The sequence below is a fragment of the Staurois parvus genome, unplaced genomic scaffold (genome assembly GCF_062004578.1).
Source record: "Staurois parvus isolate SC_StPar_1 unplaced genomic scaffold, SC_StPar_1.0 ptg000953l, whole genome shotgun sequence".
Classification (NCBI taxonomy): domain Eukaryota; kingdom Metazoa; phylum Chordata; class Amphibia; order Anura; family Ranidae; genus Staurois; species Staurois parvus.
In genome coordinates this window covers 131,569-151,913 of record NW_028318749.1, presented here as the reverse complement: position 1 = coordinate 151,913, position 20,345 = coordinate 131,569, and the positions used below count along the sequence as shown (strand labels likewise).

Genomic DNA, 20,345 nt, shown 5'->3' with positions numbered 1-20,345 from the left:
CCGCTCCGCAAACGCCCGGCCGGCGTTTGCGGTGCGGTTGCGACGCGGTTGCGGGGTGTTTGCGGAGCGATAACACCACTCAAATGCAATCAGCAAACGCCTAGCAACTGCCGCTAAACCACGCATGTGGCGTTTGCGGAGCATTTGCCGAGCGTTAAAAACGCTCCACAAACACCAGACCAACGCTTGCCAAACGCTATAGGGGCGTTTGGCAAGCGTTGGCAAAACAGCCTAGTGTGAACGAGCCCTTAGTGGTATTATAACAAAGTGGAAGCAACTGGGAACAACAGCAACTCAGCCACCAAGTGGTAGCCCACGTAAAATGACAGAGTGGCGTAGCGCATGCTAAAGCGTACAGTGCGCAGAAGTTGCCAACTGTCTGCAAAGTCAATAGCTAAAGATCTCCAAACTTTGTGTGGCCTGCAGATTAGCACAACAACAGTGCGTAGAGAGCTTCATGGAATGGGTTTCCATGGCCAAGCAGCTGCATCCAAGCCTTACATCATCAAGTGCAATACAAAGTGTTGGACAGGGGTGGACTGACAACTTATGGGGCCCCCCGGGCAATAAGGGATCATGGGGCCCTTGTGTCCTTGCCCAAACTCAAAAAAGCCTATGAAAAAGGTACCAGGGGCATCTCATGGGGCCCCCTACTGACCCCAGGCCCTCGGGCAGTGACCGAGTTTCCAAATGGTCAGTCCACCCCTGGTGTTGGATGCAGTGGTGTAAAGCATGCCGCCACTGGACTCTAAAGCAGTGGAGAAGTGTTCTCTGGAGAGACAAATCACGCTTCTCTGTCTGGCAATCTGATGAACGTGTCTGGGTTTTGCAATTGCCAGGAAAACGGTACTTGCCTGACAGCATTGTGCCAAGTGTAAAGTTTGGTGGAGGGGGATTATGGTGTGACGTTGTTTTTCAGGGGTTGGGCTTGGCCCCTTAGTTTTAATGAAGGGAACTCTTAAGGTGTCAGCATACCAAGACATTTTGGACAATTTCATGCTCCCAACTTAGTGGGAACAGTTTGGAGATGGCCCCTTCCTGTTACAACATGACTGCGCACCAGTGCACAAAGCAAGGTCCATAAAGACATGGATGAGCAAGTTTGGGATGGATAAACTTGACTGGCCTGCACAGAGTCCTGACCTCAATCGGGTAGAACACATTTGGGATAAATTAGTGGAGTGGAGACTGCAAGCCGGGCCTTCTCATCTGACATCAGTGCCTGACCTCACAAATGTGCTTCTGGAAGAATGGTCAAACATTCCCATAGACACACTCCTAAACCTTGTGGACAGCCTTCCCAGAAGAGTTGAAGCTGTTATAGCTGCAAAGGGTGGGCCAACTCAATATTGAACCCTATGGACTAAGACTAGGATTCCATTAAAGTTCATGTGCATGTACAGGCAGGCCGACCAATACTTTGCAATATAGTGTATGTATCATTAAGATCTAAACTTTCAAAAATATGCATGTATGTGTTTAAATAAATGCACATGCATTTGCATGCCTAATTCAATAAAGTTTTCATGTGCAAGAATATTCATAAACAAAAGCAATGCACATCTAAGAGTATGATGAATAGGTAAATTGGAATCAATGTATACAACTCACTTTGGTGAGTGGCCGAGAAGACATCAATTTGTGTCCCGGCTGACAAGCTTAAAGGCTTGGAACCTATAACATGTTCGAGCTCCTGCTACCTCTCCCCCAATCAACACCTTCCTATGCAAAAAGATGTGCACTTACTATTTTTTTATGAAGGTGAAATTATTGTGTAAATAACAGGAATCCATAGCAAGTACCATATTCAATATCAATGCTGCTGGGTGTTGTTAGTCCAGGTTAGAGAAAGGAGGTGAATCATGATAACAATAAATTATTACTGGCACTTATATAGCACTGCCAATTTACATTTATTGTACATTCCCATCAGTCACTAATCCTCAAGGTGCTTACATTCTAATACACCCTAACTCACATCCATACATACACATACTAGGGCCAAGTTAGACAGGAACCAATTAACCTGCCAGCATGTCTTTGGAGAGTGAGAGGAAACTGTAGTACCCGGAGGAAACCCATGCAGGAACAGGGAGAACATGCAAACTCCAGGCAGGTGGTGACGTGGTTGGGATTTGAACCAATAACCCTAGTACTACCAGGCAGAAGTGCTAACCAGGGGCGGACTGACCATTTAGAAATTCGGGCACTTCCCGAGGGCCCGGGGTCAGTAGGGGGCCCCATGAGATGCCCCTGGTACCTTTTTCATAGGCTTTTTTGAGTTTGGGCAAGGACACAGGGGCCCCATGATCCCCTATTGCCCGGGGGCCCCATGAGTTGTCAGTCCGCCTCTGGTGCTAACCATTTAGCACGCCCAAATAAACAAAAATTCACAAATGCATTAAAACTGACATGTTCGGTGCATGCATTTCTCCCTCTTCATGAGTTGATATATATTAAAACAAAACGTGAACTTACATCCAAAACCATTAATCTGACACAGCCTATGGTAATGGATTTACCTAAGAACACCTGATAATTAATGCTGGTTGTTCCAAAACACATTGGAGTAAACATCCGGCCAACCATCAAACCCTTGTCAGCATTCTCTGTCAAACAGGTTTGGGATCAGTCATAAATTACATCAAAAGTAATCCACTAACCATCCACCTTATAAATAGTAAATATATAGGTTAGCATCTTGGTAAACTTTGGAATGTGCAAGAATATGACTCAAAGTTGTGCACATTTCCTCTTCTGATACAGTTTACGAGTCAACATTTTTCTTGGGCTGTACGCACATGCAATAACACATAGCAGAGTGTTCCTAGAGGGTGAATGCTGTCCTTTGATTGATGCAGCTAGACAACACAATTGTCAGGAGCCGTGGTAAGGAACAATATCCTACATTACCTACAAAGTGAAGTACAATATGAAGTAGAATTACATTTGGAACACTGATGATAGAAAAATTACAAATGTTTAGGCATCCTCATGTTTATTTCTTTTGTTTGTACACTAAAAAGTGGAGAAACAAAAAGCCAAATCTGACACAATCCACGCAAACCCCTAAAAATGGACTGGACAAAACTATTGGCACCTTCTCAAAATTGGAAGAACTAATTGCATTCCACCTGGGTTTACATATGTGCGGTGCAATATATCACATGTGATTCACACAGGAAATGCACCGCATTCCTGTGCAAATCACATACGATTTGTGTGCGGTGCAATTGGAGCCATACATTTTGTACCCGCACCAAAAACGGGCAGGACCCTTTTTTGGGTCTGCACTAGAATCGGATCGCATAGGTATTCACACCTATGCAGGGGCGGACTGACCATTTGGAAACTCGGGCATTGCCTGAGGGCCCGGGGTCAGTAGGGCACCCCATGAGATGCCCCTGGTACCTTTTTCATAGGCTTTTTTGAGTTTGGCAAGGACACAGGGGCCCCATGATCCCCTATTGCCCAGGGGCCCCATGAGCTGTCAGTCCGCCTCTGCACCTATGCGATCCGATTTTGCACATTGCACCGCGTTTTGCAGACCGCTTTCGGGCTGTTGTTAACTTAACATACACACCTGCAGTGGTACACATGAACAGGGTGCGATTCTGATGCAGTGCGGAATTTGCACTGAAAATGCTGCGAATTCTGCACTGCATCAGTGTGAACCAGGGCTCCAAGTTTGTGATTCTCCTGTAATTTGTAATTAAACTCACCTGTATCAATTAAGAGGTGCTGACAATATAGAAATTACACCGGCAACCAGTTAAAATGGTGAAAAATTGACTCAGCCTTTCTGTTGTGTGTCTCTGAGTGCCACATGAATGGAGAAGAGAAAGAGCAACAAAGGATTGTCTGAGGATTTGAGAACAAAAATTATGGAAAAGCATGGACAATCTCTCCAGAGATCCTAATGTTCCTGTGTCCACTGTGGAAGGGTTCACTGAATCGCTGGCTGGGACCTGGTGATTGACATCTTCAGGATTCAATGACAGTGTGGGTAGGGCAGCGTGCACGCGTCCCCTACCTGGAAATGCATAATCATATATATTTAAGTGATTTTGCGCAGAGTGGCCGCCCTGTAGCAGTAAAACTGCTATAGGGTGGTCAGGAAGGAATATAACAATATAATAGCCAATTCTGAGTAGTCTCTGCCTTTTTTGGATCAGTTCTCTCAACAGTAATGCATAGAAACCTAAATATGGAAATCATTGGGGTTGATTTACTTAAAGTATAAATAAAGTTAAAAAAAATATTTAGTTGTGGATAGAGTGGAAGTGGATTAGAACACCTGTTACTGTTAGTTTTTATTGGTGTCTGTGGAAGTCAGTAGAGCTCCCCCCAATTTACTAAGCTCTGGAGCAACTTCACTTGCAAAGTGCTCAGTCTATCCACCCATTACATTTAGTAAAATCAATCTATTTTCTCTTGTCATTTTGCGAGATTTTCAGAGACCTTTTTTGTACATATACATCAGCATATACATCATTTGCTGCAAAAAAAACCTCCCAATCGCTCCAGACATAATACAATGTACATGCATATCACAAAGGTCTAATCCCTTCTTTTAACCACTTGCCCTCCAGAGGATTTACCCCTGTTTATGAGCAGGCACTTTTTTGCAATACAGCACTGCATTACTTTAATTGACAATTGCACGGTCATGCAACGTTCATAAATTAAATTTATGTTCTTTTTTTCCCCACAAATAGCTCTTTGTTTCTGTGGTATTTGATCACCTGTGCATTATTTATTTTTTTGCGCTATAAACAAAAAAAGACCAACAATTTTGATAAAAAACAATATTTTTGACCTTTTTCTATTAAACATGCCAAATAAAAAAATTTTAAAAATCAAATTTCATCATAAAATTAGGCCAAAATGTAATCTGCTACATTTCTTTGCTAAAATAAAAATCCCAGTACGTGTAAATTCATTGGTTTACGTGAAAGTTACAGCATCTACAAATGGCAGTATATATACTGGAATTTCTTTTATACAAGTCAGCGATCAGTGACTTATTGTGGGACTGCAGCACGCATTCTGACACTGGGGGGGAACTAACTGCTACTGACATCCCCAGTGACACTAATACAGTGATCAGTGCCAATAAAAAGCACTGACACTGTACTAATGACACTGGGCAGGAAGGGGTTAACATCTGGAACGATCAAAGGGTTAACTGTGTGCTCTGTGTGTTTTACTAGGGAAACAAGCTGCTTTGTATTGCTCTGCTGTGCAGAGCAATTGTCAGCCTGTTCGTGCTGACAGGGGAGAGATCTGTATTGTTTACATACAGATCTCTCCCGTCAGCTCCACCAATGATCACCGAGTCCTGGCCGAGAATTGGCTGCCGGGACCCAGTGATTGACACACCAAGGAGCTAATAGAGGCGCTGATAGGGAGTGCGTGCCCCCTACCCGGAAATACAAAATCTTGTATATATTTACGTGATTTTGCGCATACCTGCCACCATGTAGCAGTACTTCTGCTATAGGGTGGTCGGGAAGCGGGTAACATATGTACATAATAACTAATGTATTATGAGTTCAAGATATAGTCATTTTAGCAGGAGTTCCTTGAGACTGGAAAATTATTTCAAGGGTCCCTCTGTGTTAAAAAGGTTGAAAAAGGCTGCTTGAGGGTCCAACTAAAGGCAAAACATTCTTTTTCATTTTGGATAGAGTAATGGAGGGTTAGAACCCCTGTCAATTATTTCTTTTTTTTTGTTTGCTTTCAACCATCTGTGTCATATTGGGAAGGTTTTCTTTCACTTTTTGTCCCATTGCCAAAACAAGAAGTGAAAGGAAATCCTTGCAAATTAAGGGAATCCCTTCGGGTCCCCCAGGTCACCAGAACTAGTGTCCCCATTGGAAAATTTCCCCTCTGTTAATTTCCTGAGGACAACTCAGGAACCTGAGGACAACCAAAATTTGGTACTCTTTTTTTTAATTTCACTTTGGCAAACTGATAATGGCAAACTGGACAAATAGAGAGGGAGAATCTCCCTAATGGGGACAGACAGCAGTAAAAACCTAATCGGTGTTCTAATACCTTTTTATCCTGTGCAAAACCAAGTTTTTCTTTTAGTTATACTTTAAGTAAATACAAAATATCTTTCTAAATGTCAAATAATGAATGAAAATAGTATCAAAAATCACACACATTTATAAATATCCTTCTTCTACAATGTTGTCTTTTTTAACGGTGGAAGAAGGGTATTTATACAGTGCATGTATGTGATTTTTTATACTATTTTCATTCAATATTTGACATTTAGAAAGATATTTTGTATTTACTTAATATAAATTAGTTGTTTTTGATGCTGCATGTGTGTCCTGTGAAAGCAGCTTTTCTTTGACTGGTATTCTAATCACCTTTTTTCCTTTTGCATTAATACGTATGCTGCAGGGACTGCACTGATTTAGTAAATTGGCATATTTCTACAGTTTAAACCATTTCGCCTCTTTATTAGCAATAAACACAGACAGGGTTTCTAATTCTTCTCCACTGTATCCAACCCACTGGATATCACATGAGATAAAATATTGCATGGTTTCATAAGATAAATACCGCATATTTTGAAAAATTACGCAATAATTTAGAAGCATTTTTTGTGCCTAAAAGCATTTTGAAAAATGCTAAGCGGTATTTTAGCACATTTCTTAACGTTGTAGATACCGCTTTGCGAATGGAGCCCAATATTTGCTTATTCTAGATTTCAGATTTAAGTATAGAGAATTTGAGAATATTAATCTCAGGACTTTATTACATAATATATGCACAGCTGGTGACTAATGTTTGCTATGTGTGCATTGATTTTTCCTTTTCTGAATGAGTAGCTTGATCGCCTAGTAATTACAAAAGTGATTGATTTTCATACATATAGAACAATCAAATAATCTCTAGAAGCCATAAATCAGGCTGGTGATCTGAAAACAATTATTTGAATCAAGTATGTTACGACAATTCTATATTATAATCATTGTAATTTATTTATACGAATTTGAAGCAAATCTTTTCAAGATGTAAAATTTAGTTGGTCATTAACCCTCCCTATTCCTCCTAATTAAAATATCAGAAATGAAGACTGGATGGACCTGTGTCTTCATTCAGCCTTACCCACTACGTAGCCATGAGAGATCTAATCAGGGGCGGACTGACCATTTGAAAACTCGGGCACTGCCCGAGGGCCCGGGGTCAGTGGGGGGCCCCATGAGATGCCCCTGGTACCTTTTTCATAGGCTTTTTTGAGTTTGGGCAAAGACACAGGGGCCCCATGATCCCCTATTGCCCGGAGGCCCCATGAGTTTTCAGTCTGCCCCTGGATCTAATCATGCAAGCGAACAATAGAAAGCTAGCAGTTGTTGAAGCTGTGTGCAGTAAATACTCCTTGCCAAACTGTCAAGTTTATTTACTGAAGGAGTTTACAATATTCCCTTATTTGTTGATGTGTTGACTATGAATATCCAGTCATGTGCAGATTAACCACTTGCCCTCCAGAGGATTTACCCCCCTTCCTGACCAGGCCATTTTTTGTGATACGGCGCTGTGTTATTTTAACTGACAATTGCGCTGTCATGCAACACTACACATAAATTACTTTTATGTACTTTTTTCTCACAAATAGAGCTTTCTTTCAGTGTTATTTGATCACCTCCGCATTTTAAATTTTTTGCTACCAAAAAAGACCAACAATTTTGAAAAAAAAACACTAATTTTGACTTTTTGCTAGAAACCATATCCAATAAAGAAATTTAAAAATCTAATTTCGTCATAAATTTAGGCCAAAATGTATTCTGCTATATTTTTTTGCCAAAAAAACCCCCAACACGTGTAAATTAATTGGTTTACGTAAAAGTTATAGCGTCTACAAATGGCGGTATATATACTGGAATTTTTATTTACTAGTAATGGTGGTGATTAGAGACTTCGGCGGGCATTCTGACACTGAGTGAGAACTGACTAACTGCCACTGACCTCCCCAGTGACACTAACACAGTGATCAGTGCTATTACAAAGCAATGACAATGTACAAATTACACTGGGCAGGAAGGGGTCAACATCTGGGGTGATCAAAGAGTTAACCGTGTGCTGTGTGTGTTTTACCATGTGTGCTGTGTTGTGTTTTACTACAGAGACATGCTGCTTTGTATTTCTCTGCTGCTGTGCAGAGAAATACAAAGCAGCATGACCTTGCTGACAGGAGAGAGACATGTGTTGTTTACACACAGGTCTCTCCCCTGTCAGCTTTACACGACGATCGCTGGGTGCCAGTGGGGAATCTCCAGACGGGACCCAATGATTGACATCTCTAGCCGCTAATGGCGGCGTGGATAGGGCAGCGCGTGCACGTGCCCCCAACCCAGAAATGCAAATCATGTATATATATATATATATACATGTGATTCTGCGCAGCCCTGCCACCCCGTAGCAGTACTTCTACTATAGGGCAGCGGGCAAGCGGTTAAATGAATAAACTGGAATTTGCCTTTCACATGACTGGTTAATTAAAATTAATCACCACTCAATTATTTAGTAGATCAGCTGAGTGGACAAATGATATTTATTTTTCTGTGAACCTTTGCCCAGGTTTTGGACATTTAAGTGCTTACATGCAGTGAATGAGTCCAAACTAGGCCCTAAATTCTGTACCTGCACTCTTTGTGGAATAATTAATCCTCAAATTTCAATACTTCTGAATCATAAACCTGGAACAAGTGTGGAACTTCTGTTGAAGTGACATGTTGTAAACTTTTCCTCAATTAGTGACAGCAGCAAATCAGTTGCAGCTGCTAATCAGTGAATTCTGAGAGAGGCACTCGCTGCTGTCAGTAAACAAAGGCCTGGCAGGGGGGATTCCTTCATCCCCCTTGTGTAGATGGAGGAATCTAAAAATGTATGGCCAGCTGTGTAGCTTCAGTGTGATCCTTGTCCCTGTTTTTCATGGTTTAGTCAAAGTATGCCTGGCCTGTAGGATGCAAATTTCAGCTGTAAACATTCTGGATTATCTATTGTAAATAAAGCAAGACATGCACCAAGCTTCTTTATGTTGCTGAAAGCTTCTTTTTATTTTGCATTAGCAGCATGGGCAGGTGTGCACACAGGCTTCCTCAGCACAGCATGCTGGTGGTGTTCACTGACATCAGGGAGGTGGGTTGGCCAAGCTATGCAACCGATGGCCCAGGGAGGTGTCAATTACAACTAAACTATTGTGTGCCAGCTCATCTATCTATTTCCGATACACACTGCCAGCCTCACCCATCCGCTACATAGCCCAGCCACTTGACTGCATACGGCTTCCATCCTATAGCAACTAGAAGGTGGAGCTGTATGATGTGTATTGTATGTGGGCTGTATACATAGAATATGCATCATACAGTTCTCTCTCCTAGCTGCTAGGAAATGGTAAGGGACAGGACCCCTACTAGGTGTTTTTAATGCCATTATTGCTCTACCTACTCAGGGCCCAGTGGAGGATGCTCCGATGCTCCAGCAAGCCAGTTCATCCCCATATACACAAGTATGTCAAACTTATCTCCAGGTTTCCCTCCTCCGGGGCTGACAGTTCCCTGTTTTTCTATTGGCAATCCATCTGCCTACAGTGTTATCTTTGTCCATTTTTCCTGAGAACTGTGTTTCCTCTCAATGGCCATTGGACAGCTAGTTATAGACAGGGTAGAAAACGTACACACAACTGCGTGTACACTATAGATAGCTGGTATTTATCGGTTTTAAATTTTCCATAGTGAGCTACTATTCCAAATGCTGGCTCAAGGGCTTGGAAGCACCAAGTACATTTATCCACCTGCGTAAACCAGCTTAGCCCCTGCTAAGTACATATAAGAAACTCCTCTTCTTTGAACACAGCTCAGGCCCAGCCCAGCAGCAGCTCATGAGGAAGAAGCTGAGTTTCTAAGTAGCCTAGCCTGCACCCATGACCTGTGGATTTACCCATTCAGGATGTTCAACTACAGCTTGTAATCGTTCACTTACAGTGGCAACCTGTGTTAAAATACAGAAAGGAACGCCAGTCCAAAATGAAAGAGTCCAAGATCATTTTAACTGTTGGTGAAGCAAGTCAAATAAAAACATCCAACATGTTTTGGGGGCAACACTGTTCCCCCTCTTCATCGGGGCTCAACACAAAAAAAACCTTTAGTGGACTCAAAACAGTGATTTCACATGTCTTTGCATTTATTAATCATCTTTAATATCTATTGTGATATTCAGATATTCCAGTCTGTGTGAGCCGGAGGATACTGTGGCTGCTGTCCTTAGGGCAGAGTGATACGTAGTATATATATTTATAATTGAAACAAAAGTATCTAATTTAAGAATAACTCATGCTGTCAGCATTACTTCCTGACCCCAAAAAAATGGCCACTCCCATGGTATCTTTGGGAAAATGGCTGAGAAGGAATATATAAAGACGTATGGGTGTAGTGACTGTCCAATTACAACCCCCTGATGAAGCCACGTGACCTGTGGCGCAACGCGTAGGGGAGGGGCTACGACGTCATCGGCACCAGAGGATAACGGAGAGTACACATGCTGTGAGGCACACACAGACAGAGATACAGATCTCACAAAGCGCTGTTTGTTTTTATACTATGCGAGTGCAATATTTGGGCACCTTAATAAAGGTTTATTTTTAAAGGATAAAGCACTATGTCCACATTTCTTTTTTGACATCAAGGAACATCTAGGAGAGGATTAAGGAGGAGATCCATAGCAGCTGAAGGAGGGAGAGATCCCTGCAGGGATAATGAGCAGACAAGGAGGCAAGTGCTGCAGAGCACTTAGGAGACACCCAACTTCTATTTCATGCTGCAGCAAATCTTAGCAGGTTCCATTTATGTGAACAAAAAGCGCACTAAGCCTATCTGTTAGGCTTGCAAGGAGGTTAGCGTACAACTTTACCATTACAAGGATTCACAAAAAGTCACAATTATTGTCTTTTGGATCACACAATCACTTTCATTTCTGGACTATTATTTTTTGATTGATCAAAGGGACGTTTTGGATTTATTTAAAAGTTTTATGGGGAAAATGATGAGATTCATGTTTTTATATAATTGTTATAACTTTGTGGTATTATTTTGCTTTTTTTTGGGTATTTAATTTACTTTATTTTGATTTATTTGATATTTGCAGTATATTGGGAGCACGACATGTAGGGATTTTTTAGTGATTTCACAGGTCTACCATATACTACACTGTAGAACTAGTATTAAACTCTCATTATGGAGTAACAACTTTACTGCAGTTGCTGTTGTCCTGTGTTGAGCCCTGATGAAGGGGAACAGTGTTGCCCTCGAAACACGTTGGCTGTTTTTATATAATTTGTTTGGCCAACAATTACAATTATCATGGACTTTTTCATCTGGTTTTGGTCTGACACTCCTTTCTGTATTTTTATGGTTTAAGCTATTGTTGGTTGCCCATCAAAGGAAGACTTGCTGTGTGGGAGCCACCTCACCAGAGCTATTGGGCTTGTTTGAAGTTTTCCTTCATCTAACTACACTTGCAAGTCTAAAAATTCCCACCACCGCTTTCAGTATGTTGCTCTGGCGGCCTATGTTAAAGTGACACTATGGTTTAACAAGAAAAAATTCAAGTATGTATTCTTAACTTTAAAAAGTACCTTCTATTGCTTTCAGCCTCCTCCAAATCCCCCAAGTCCTGTTTTTTTTCTGCTGTGATATGACTTTCTGTTAAAGAGTGGTTACGTTTACTCTCCATAGTCCCACTGTGTGTATAAACGTAGACACCCTCTCTTGCCTACTTCTGAGATGGACTTGGGACTCTTGACTATGAGATTTGTAGTGTGCACAGAGCAGTGTTCACGACTGCAACAGAAGTGAAAGTGAAAAGGAAAGGTTTGGGAACTCACACAGAATGTTACAAGGGGGCAGAAAAACACAGCAGTAGCCAATAAAATATCACTATGCAGCAGTTTGCAGAAGGTGAATTCTGATTGGCTGCTCTTGACTACAGCACTTGGGCTTGTTAAATACATCAATTATGGCCCATTTAAGGCAAGAAATTGAATTAGGATGTGAAACCTTTGAGGTTAATAACTAAAATCAAGCTTAGTACTGTGGTAATTTCAATTGTATTTTGAAATTCGTATTGTATGTTACTCATATTATAGTACAGTGCATTAGCTCTAATGAACTGACTGCAGAGTTCCAAAGTAACACAGACATCGTACTGTGACAACATTCTGCCTCTGAACAACAAACCATACAGAGCATAGAAAACTTCTCAAAGGGTTCCATTGTACTAAAAACACATAGGAAGTTAATTCTACATACATCATGAAATATTTATTAAATATGGAACAATCCCACACATGATGTGCCACATCTTGTTTGTAATTATTAAAAAAAAAGTAATATGTTATATTGCCAGCACATAGGGTGTAAGGTATGTATAAAAATGTATCTTAACCCTAACAATGCACTTTAATTTTCTCTCTTTTGGTCTGTTAAACAAACAATTGAAATAATTTTCTTGTGTAGCACCCTCCTAGTTAAGGTTTAAGATGCTAGGCAAATTTAGTTTTGTTGATTGCCTTATCCTGCTCAGTGTTTCACAGGTTGCTGATCTGATTGTTTCTCCTGGCATTCTATAGAGTTCTGGAATCACAGTGGGAAGAAAAGCAGTCTAAATACTTATGAGGGCCCAGCAAATCCCTGGTTGAGGTGTGCCCAGTAGGTGGTTGGGGTGCCCATAAATGATCTGAGGCCTGAAACAGGAGCTGAGTTGGTCTTGGGCCCAGTCCTGCACAGGGAGCCTCCTGCCTAGGGGAACACTGTTTGAGGGTTATCGAGGTCCCAGGTGTAGTATAGCTGTGAGGCCTATTTCAAGTCTGGTCTAGGATTTTGGCCTGGATAGCTCACTGAAGAGTACCCAATGGAAGTTGGAGATGGTGTTCAGCTGTCCTGTGGTTTTGTGAAAATGTAAATAGATCCTTATGGTCTTATCTACAATGCTTGTGTTGAACAATGCTTCATTAACATGCAAAACCACATGTGCAATTAAACAAATCTCTGCAGCATTGGCATGCATTTTATATGGATTTTACATCATGTTTTTTTTATAACTGTCTGGCTGTGTTACCCTTTAGTAAAATGGCATACATTAATGCATCTGCATCATAGACCTATTTTGGATGCATTCCTACTTATGTTGTATAAAAGACTTCATTCAGGTAACTTAAAGGGTAAAATTCACATCAGCTCACCAAAAAATGCAACAGACAGGAATTTGTCTATTGTAGCTCAATGAAGCACAACAGTGTGAATGTGACCACTTTGTAACATTGGAGTTTGTCAAGTGTGTTCATTTTGCCTGATATGGATATGTGTTGCAAAGTTTACAAATATTGCCTTAAAGTGATTCCCTCACTTAATGAAAACAGAGCTTCCAGCAGGTATAAAGCACAAATACCTAGAGGTGCCTTCGCATACCGAGTCTAATTCTTTTATGCAATGGCCAAATGCCCAGGCCTTTCTGAATGGGCAAAGCTTTTTCTGAATAGGTAAAGCTCCTGCACTTCCTGTACCACATATTCTTATTGGCCAGTAAGGCAGCCCATTGCGATGGGTCAAGTGCATTACCATAAAAAATATTTAATAAGAAATAAAATAGGTGTTGTACTCACAAACGACAATAAAGTCAAGGCACGTCATAAAAGAACAGCTTAGTCAACACCGCGCTGAGTAACAGTCCGCACTAGGGAGTGTAGACATTGTTTCGAGGACATTTAGAGGAACTGTTTCTCATTTGGTGGAACTGTCTGTCATTTGGAGGAACTGTCCCTCATTTGGAACTAAATCCTTCTATCCTGCTTTCTTCTTCAGTTGCCACTCTTTTTTTGCTGTGATGTAAATAAATCTGCATAAATACATTCTATAAACCCTAACCTGGAATGTGAAAAAATCCTAACAACTCATTCTAGGGTAAGCTTTTCATGGGCTTCCCCATCCCATGATTATTGTGATTGACTGTCACAATGATCCCATAATGGTCCATTATTATTATCAGTTACAGTGTATGGAAACCCTAACAATGAACTTCTTTAATTTGTTTCCTTTTGGACTAATAAATGTACCATTGAAAGCCTTTTGTTATGTCTGTTTGATAATACAAAGGAAATTCTAGTTGATCCTACCAGAAACTTTGTGATCCAATAAGTTCCTATACTCTCTGGCTTTGCTGACTGATTTTACCAAGCACTGTTCCCAGCTCTCTCTGTGGACTACAAAACACATCATCCCTATATTATGAATGTGAGGAGAGGGGAACTGTACATTTTTTTTTGTATACACTTTATATTAGGCCAAGGCACACAGTTGTAGGCAGCATGCTGTCTTTCTTACATGGATAATCTTCTTTTAGCATGTACAGACCACCAGTGCAGAACCGACACATAACAAAAAGGATGCGTGTTATTTGACCTGCGGATAGTCTTGTGATTCTTCTTACTAACAGCTGACTTTTCTTTACCCTTAACATGGAACTTAACTATTCCAAAATACCCCCTGGTCCCTGTCCTGAGCTGCTATTTAAAAAAAAAACAAAAAACCTTTTATGCGGAGGTGTACCATCATTCTATCCCAGGCATTTGGGAGCTGTCGGAGACTGACAGTGCATCTGTGTATCGCTAGCTTCTGGTGGATAGGCCCTGCAGCGCATTTGTATGCATCTACTTGGTGACACTTCTTGCCTCCTGGGATATCTGTGACCTAGCAATCCCTGGGGAAGAATGGCCTGGCCTAAGCCAAAAACCTGAAAGTGTTACCTTGCAATACAAAAAAAAGTGAAATGATAAAACATAGTTGACACATTTTTAGCACTTGTGGAAGAGGGAGGGACAAAGGAAGACGTTATTTAGGTGAGTCAAGTACCACTTTAAAGCAAATGTTTGATTTGGCCATTGATGGAAAAGCAGCAGGAGAACTTTAATTCCCCCTCCCCCTTTACATCAGTATACACTTACCATCCTTTTTATTTCCCAGCTGTTCAAGTATGATTTCCCTGTGTAAGCTCTAGCTGAAACTCCAGTTGGATCTTCCAAAGGGTTGACTATCATCCAATCCAATTTTTTCACTTCCAGCAACTAAAAAAAGAAATGGAGTAAAGGAAAGCCAACTATTTGCTGTCAGGGAGAAGGGCTTTAAAGCAAACCCATTGCCTTGACCTACATGGGCAAAGCAAATGTTTGCTTTAATTCTTCAGTCAACAAGTACCTACAAGTTGCCAAGAGCTTCCCCATGACTACTGTGGGATAAATAAAGCCCTGTCTGGACTACTCAACTAGGATATCATAAGTATTACCGAAAAACCAGGTAAATAAATCTGTGAAATGATGTTTCCAAATTATTCAACTGAATGTTTGTTTTGCCTGTAGTCATAATGCCAGTAAAGGTAAAAAGGCGTGAAGTATTATAAGACTTTTCAGAGTCCATCATTACTGTCTGCTTCCCTAATTTGTTCTTTCTGTTTTCTTTCAGGTTTTGTTTGGAGTCATTGTTTTTTGTAATGAAGACAACTTTTTATAAAGTTTAATAAAGCAAAAACAGAAGTCTGAAGTGAGTCAGAAGTACCTAGACTTTCATTATTTGTCATGTAAAGACTTCTAAAGCACCACAGCCAAACAACAAAGGCCTCCTCCTTCATACATCAGAAAGAGAATTATATTTGTTACTGCCACTAAACCCTACAGTTCTGAACTGCCATGTATCATCTCTTGACAGTGTTGCTTAGTGTTACTCTGGATGCTCTTGGTGTGCACTCAGCACTTAGTGTTGGCACTGGCCAGAGTCAATGGCAGAAGAACCAAACCCAGGCAATGCCAATGCTTCTTGCACACATAAAAAGACCACAGGTATCCCAAAATGCCTCATCAGGAAAGAGCCAGAATGTACCAGATATGTGTTATGGTTACTATGATGTGATGGGACAGTATGATGCCACCTTTAACTGTACCACGGGTACATATCGCTATTGCTGTGGCACTTGCCATTACCGCTTTTGTTGTGAGCATAGTAACAAGCGCTTGGACCAGGACAGCTGTAAAAACTATAACAGTCCTTTTTGGGCACACACAACCCAGCCTATTACCACCAGTGCTAACAGCAAGCTGAACAATAACGGACATGCTGACCAGACCAATAGCACCGTCTATGTCATCTGTGGTGTCATTAGTTTCACTCTAGCCGTGGCCATCGGAGCCAAAATTGCCTTTAATAAGGCCTCCCGACGCCCACGGGGTAGAGAGATTAATGTGCCCAGGTGAGCTGAGTAATTCATTACCAGGAAATGATTTTTATTGCTTCATGCTAAGTCTTTATATGCATTCTCAAGTAAAAATATTGCACTGGGATAGGAGTTTTAGTTCCAGGTGCATTACATGGTGATAAATTATGAAGTTGATGTGTTGGTTCCTTTTGAATTGTTTAATAGTATTCATGGGAACAGTTGAGGTTGAAGATATACTGTATGAAATATATGAGACAGAAATGAGGAAATAAGCTATTATTTGACCTTACATGGCAATGCAAGAGATGGAATTAACTTGACAGCATTGACACAGTTGCACAGCTCACTTACAATATAATGTATATTAACAAAAATGAAGCTTGCCATACACTAAGCAAATTTCAGCCAGTTCCTGATGAAGAGGCTGAAATCCACTCAGTCAGTGGCCCTGCCATATTATACAAAAGCAATCTTTCAATTTTGGCCAAGCAGCTGCTGCATCCAATCAGAAACAGCTGTTGTTCTGGTAGTACGACAGCTGCCGTCGGCTGTCAGAGTACAATAGCCATATAGGGGGAGTTCTCCATCTATGTTAAAAGAAATCTGGCTGAATGAAAGTAGTATAGTAGTATAACAGTATATGGTCAGCTTCACAAAACAAGCTTCTGTAAAGTAGAAACAGGGCTAAAGTTTCTGCCCTGTAGTGTCTATAAATGTTATATTGTACAGTACATAAATATCAGATTTTGTGAAGTTGGCCTTTACATTTTACTCAGTCTTTCCACTCTTCTTCATTAACTGGTGACACACAAAATTGGAGTGGGGGAGATGTCTTTTTTAGAGAAGCTGGGGAGATAACAGGGAAGACTGATATGGAGTAGAAATTAGATTCTAAAATGGTAACAGTCAAGTCTACTGTCTCCATGAACATGGTTGCTCTCAAACTTGCCATGTTTGGCTAAAAACACTGTATTAGAAAACTTAATAGCCTGCATTGCACTAAATGATGGAAAACATTTCAGAGATTAGAGGTTTCCATTAAAACTAGCCTCATATTAGCTTTCATGTGGTAAAGTAATGCTGTTTTTTATAAAACGTGGCATGGGTACTGTCTAGTTTGCAACAGTCAACCATGTGACATGGTAAAGAACCTGGTCCCAACTCTTTCTACTGCCTAAGCATCACTGTTGGCCCACCACTGGCCAATAATGAAGAGAGAGGAGGTGACTAGGCTCTGGACCTTGTGATATGGTAACATACCAAAGATCTAGGATTCAGGCTCCTATAGTACTGGGTATTTGGCACTTTATTCAGGTAAGCGTTAAGGTCTAGGTAAGCATTATTTCAAGTTTTTCTTAAACTCACAGGGAGAGATTAAACAAAATATACTGTATGTCAACCTTTTTTCATGTTACATCTGCATAAAAGATAAGTTGTATTATATCCATCACAATCCTCAAGGGCTCACCTACGGTCTGTGTAGGGTGCTGTAGTTAATGGTTGGATGTTGCCATCATGCAATAATAGGAAAATAAGGATCTTTGCCAAAACATTCTTATTTTTCTTTATTCCTGCATAATTTGCTTTTCTTGCAGTGTCAAGGAATGTACTACTGCATTTACACATAAGAAGACAAAACTTGTTTGCTATATTTGCCATAGTTAGTGCCTGTAGAACTCTTTGTAATTCTTCCCAATTAACATGGTCTTGTCACACACAATTTGTCTGCAGATGAAGCCTGTTTGCTATATTTGCCATAGTTAGTGCCTGCACAATTCTTTGTAATTCTTCCCAATTAACATGGACTTATCACACACAACCTTTATGCAGTGCATTTTACCAACAGGTGCATTGTAATTCTTCAATGGTGTATGAAAACTTGGAAGGTATGTCTAGGCAAAATGTGTTTTTAGGTTTTGGATAGAGTGAGGAAGGGTTAGATCTCCTATCAGATTTGTATTACTTTCTGAATGCTAATTGGAAAGAGCCACCACTGTATGTGTACTGGTGACCATTATCACTGAGAAAGAAAGTGAGGGGAAATCTGCATTTTAGAGTTGTGCTCAGAAGAAAAGATAAGGGGAAATCTTCTGATGGAAAACCTTTTGCAGGAAAACTGTCTAAGAGGATAATTTCCATGAATTTCCTGTTGCATCTCTGGGACATTTCCCCAATGGTACACAATCAGCAAAAAAAGAAATTACAGGGGTTTTAATGCTTCCCTACTCTATCCAAAGCTTTAAAAAGGCCATCTAGTTTACAGCATTTTACAAGTGTTAAAAATGTTTAAAGTGAACTTGTTAGGACAAAAATATGGGTGCTGACATTGCTCATGTACTCTTAAATGGGCAGGTTTTATGGCTGTTTTGCAAATTCTGGAGTCAAAATACAGAACCGGAGTTCAGACCCTTCCAGGTTGTAAAGATTATGAAGGTGGTGTTAAAAATGACAGCCATAGACCCTTGTGCTTTTAAAATATGCCAGCAATGGCAGTTCTCATATTTATGTCCTTTTAAATAAACCTGCAATGACAAAATTAATGGATCTGTCAGTAATAACCTTCTTCTTTAAATACTAGATGCCTCCTTCGTTCACTGTCCCTTTGGTTCCAATACATTGGAATTCACTGACCTTCAGCATGAATGCAAAGCAGGAAAGTCAGGGAATTTTCAAAAATCCTTATCTGTTTACTTGTTTCAGGTCAAGGTTAAGTATTGAAACAAAGTCACCATGACAGTTAAGGAACTAGCATTTACAGAAGAAGTCAGCAATGGCAGCCTTCGTCTTTCTACCATTTTCTTTTAAGGATCATCACTAAATATAATTTAGATGTGGCTTCCCATGACCTATTTTTTTTACAGCAAATATTCTTATCCAGTGGAAATGTTTGACATGTTAAAGGGGTAATTCATTATATCAGTATAGTGTTTAGAAAATGATAAAGATTCATCTGAGATGGACCTGAGGATGTATTCTGAAATATTTAAAAAAAACATAATGAATTGCTTGGATAATATGTATATGCTGTTTGAGGGCACTAGTAATAAATTCACTCTTTGCTAGAGACAATTGACATAAGGTAAGCTACAGCAGGGGTATTTGGTACATACTGGTATTTAAAGTGATCAGCACTTTACAGGATAAAACATACATCTGCTTAAATGTATGCGTTCTGTAATGTTATCTGTATCTAAAGTCAACATTTTTTGTTTGTAAGTTAAATATGGATTGGTGACAAGCCAGAATCCCCCACAGGTTGGTTTACGCTGTCAATGTTCCCACTGGGGAGATTCACCCTCTCTATCACTTGAACAGGAATAAAAGGTATTATTCCAATGGGAAATGTATTTACCCACAGAGAATTTTCATAGATGTGCCAGAGATGAAAAAAAAATAGTTTTAACCGTTCCCTACTTTATCAATATGAATGAGAAAAAGTTTGACTTGCGGTATACTTCAATAATCAGTTTGTAACAATTACCCTTGTGAAAAGTGTATTTACAATATTTGAATATTGTGATTTATGCATGCTATTTGTTGCATGCCTTTTGACTTGGTAAATACATCAAAATGTTGAAATTTTTTAAATATTTACAATGAAGCTACAAAAAAAAATTTCTTTTCCACCACCATCCCTGGCTCTTTAAGAGAATCCAAATGCCAGGAGAATGAGGCGGGCATTCTGATCATGTCACTGCTGTGATTGGCTGTCACAGCATTCACATGATCAGAAGCTCTCGATAGCAAGTTTGCAACGGGAGATTTCTGTGACATTTTGGTTACTGTGCAGGGAGCAAACAGTGATCACTCTCAACACAGAGAACTGTTCCCTGTGGATGCATATATGCACTAAAGTCCACCCGCACAAAGGTCGCATATATGTGTACAGCTGGTGGGAACAGGTTAAATTACAGATAATATTGCAGTGACACAGAGAAATTGAAAACTGAAAATAGTTTGTTGAAGATGACAAAATGAGAGGATGTCAAAATATTTTGGCTGTGCACTGTAAGCTGTTGGGATACTGTAATTAAACTGGTTGTAAAGGCTCAAGGTTTCTATGCATG

The 20,345-nt window shown here is 40.3% G+C and overlaps 1 protein-coding gene across 2 annotated transcripts in view; it reads left to right on the top strand.

Moving 5' to 3' along the window:
• SHISA7 (shisa family member 7) overlaps window positions 1–20,345 on the top strand; it is a 194,658-nt gene that overhangs the window by 96,055 nt on the left and 78,258 nt on the right. For both annotated transcript variants that reach the window (XM_089656966.1, XM_089656967.1), the window contains one exon: window positions 15,531–16,311. In XM_089656966.1, coding sequence (XP_089513092.1) covers window positions 15,755–16,311 — 557 coding nt within the window. In that variant the 5' untranslated portion in view covers window positions 15,531–15,754. The remainder of the gene's footprint in view (window positions 1–15,530; window positions 16,312–20,345) is intronic.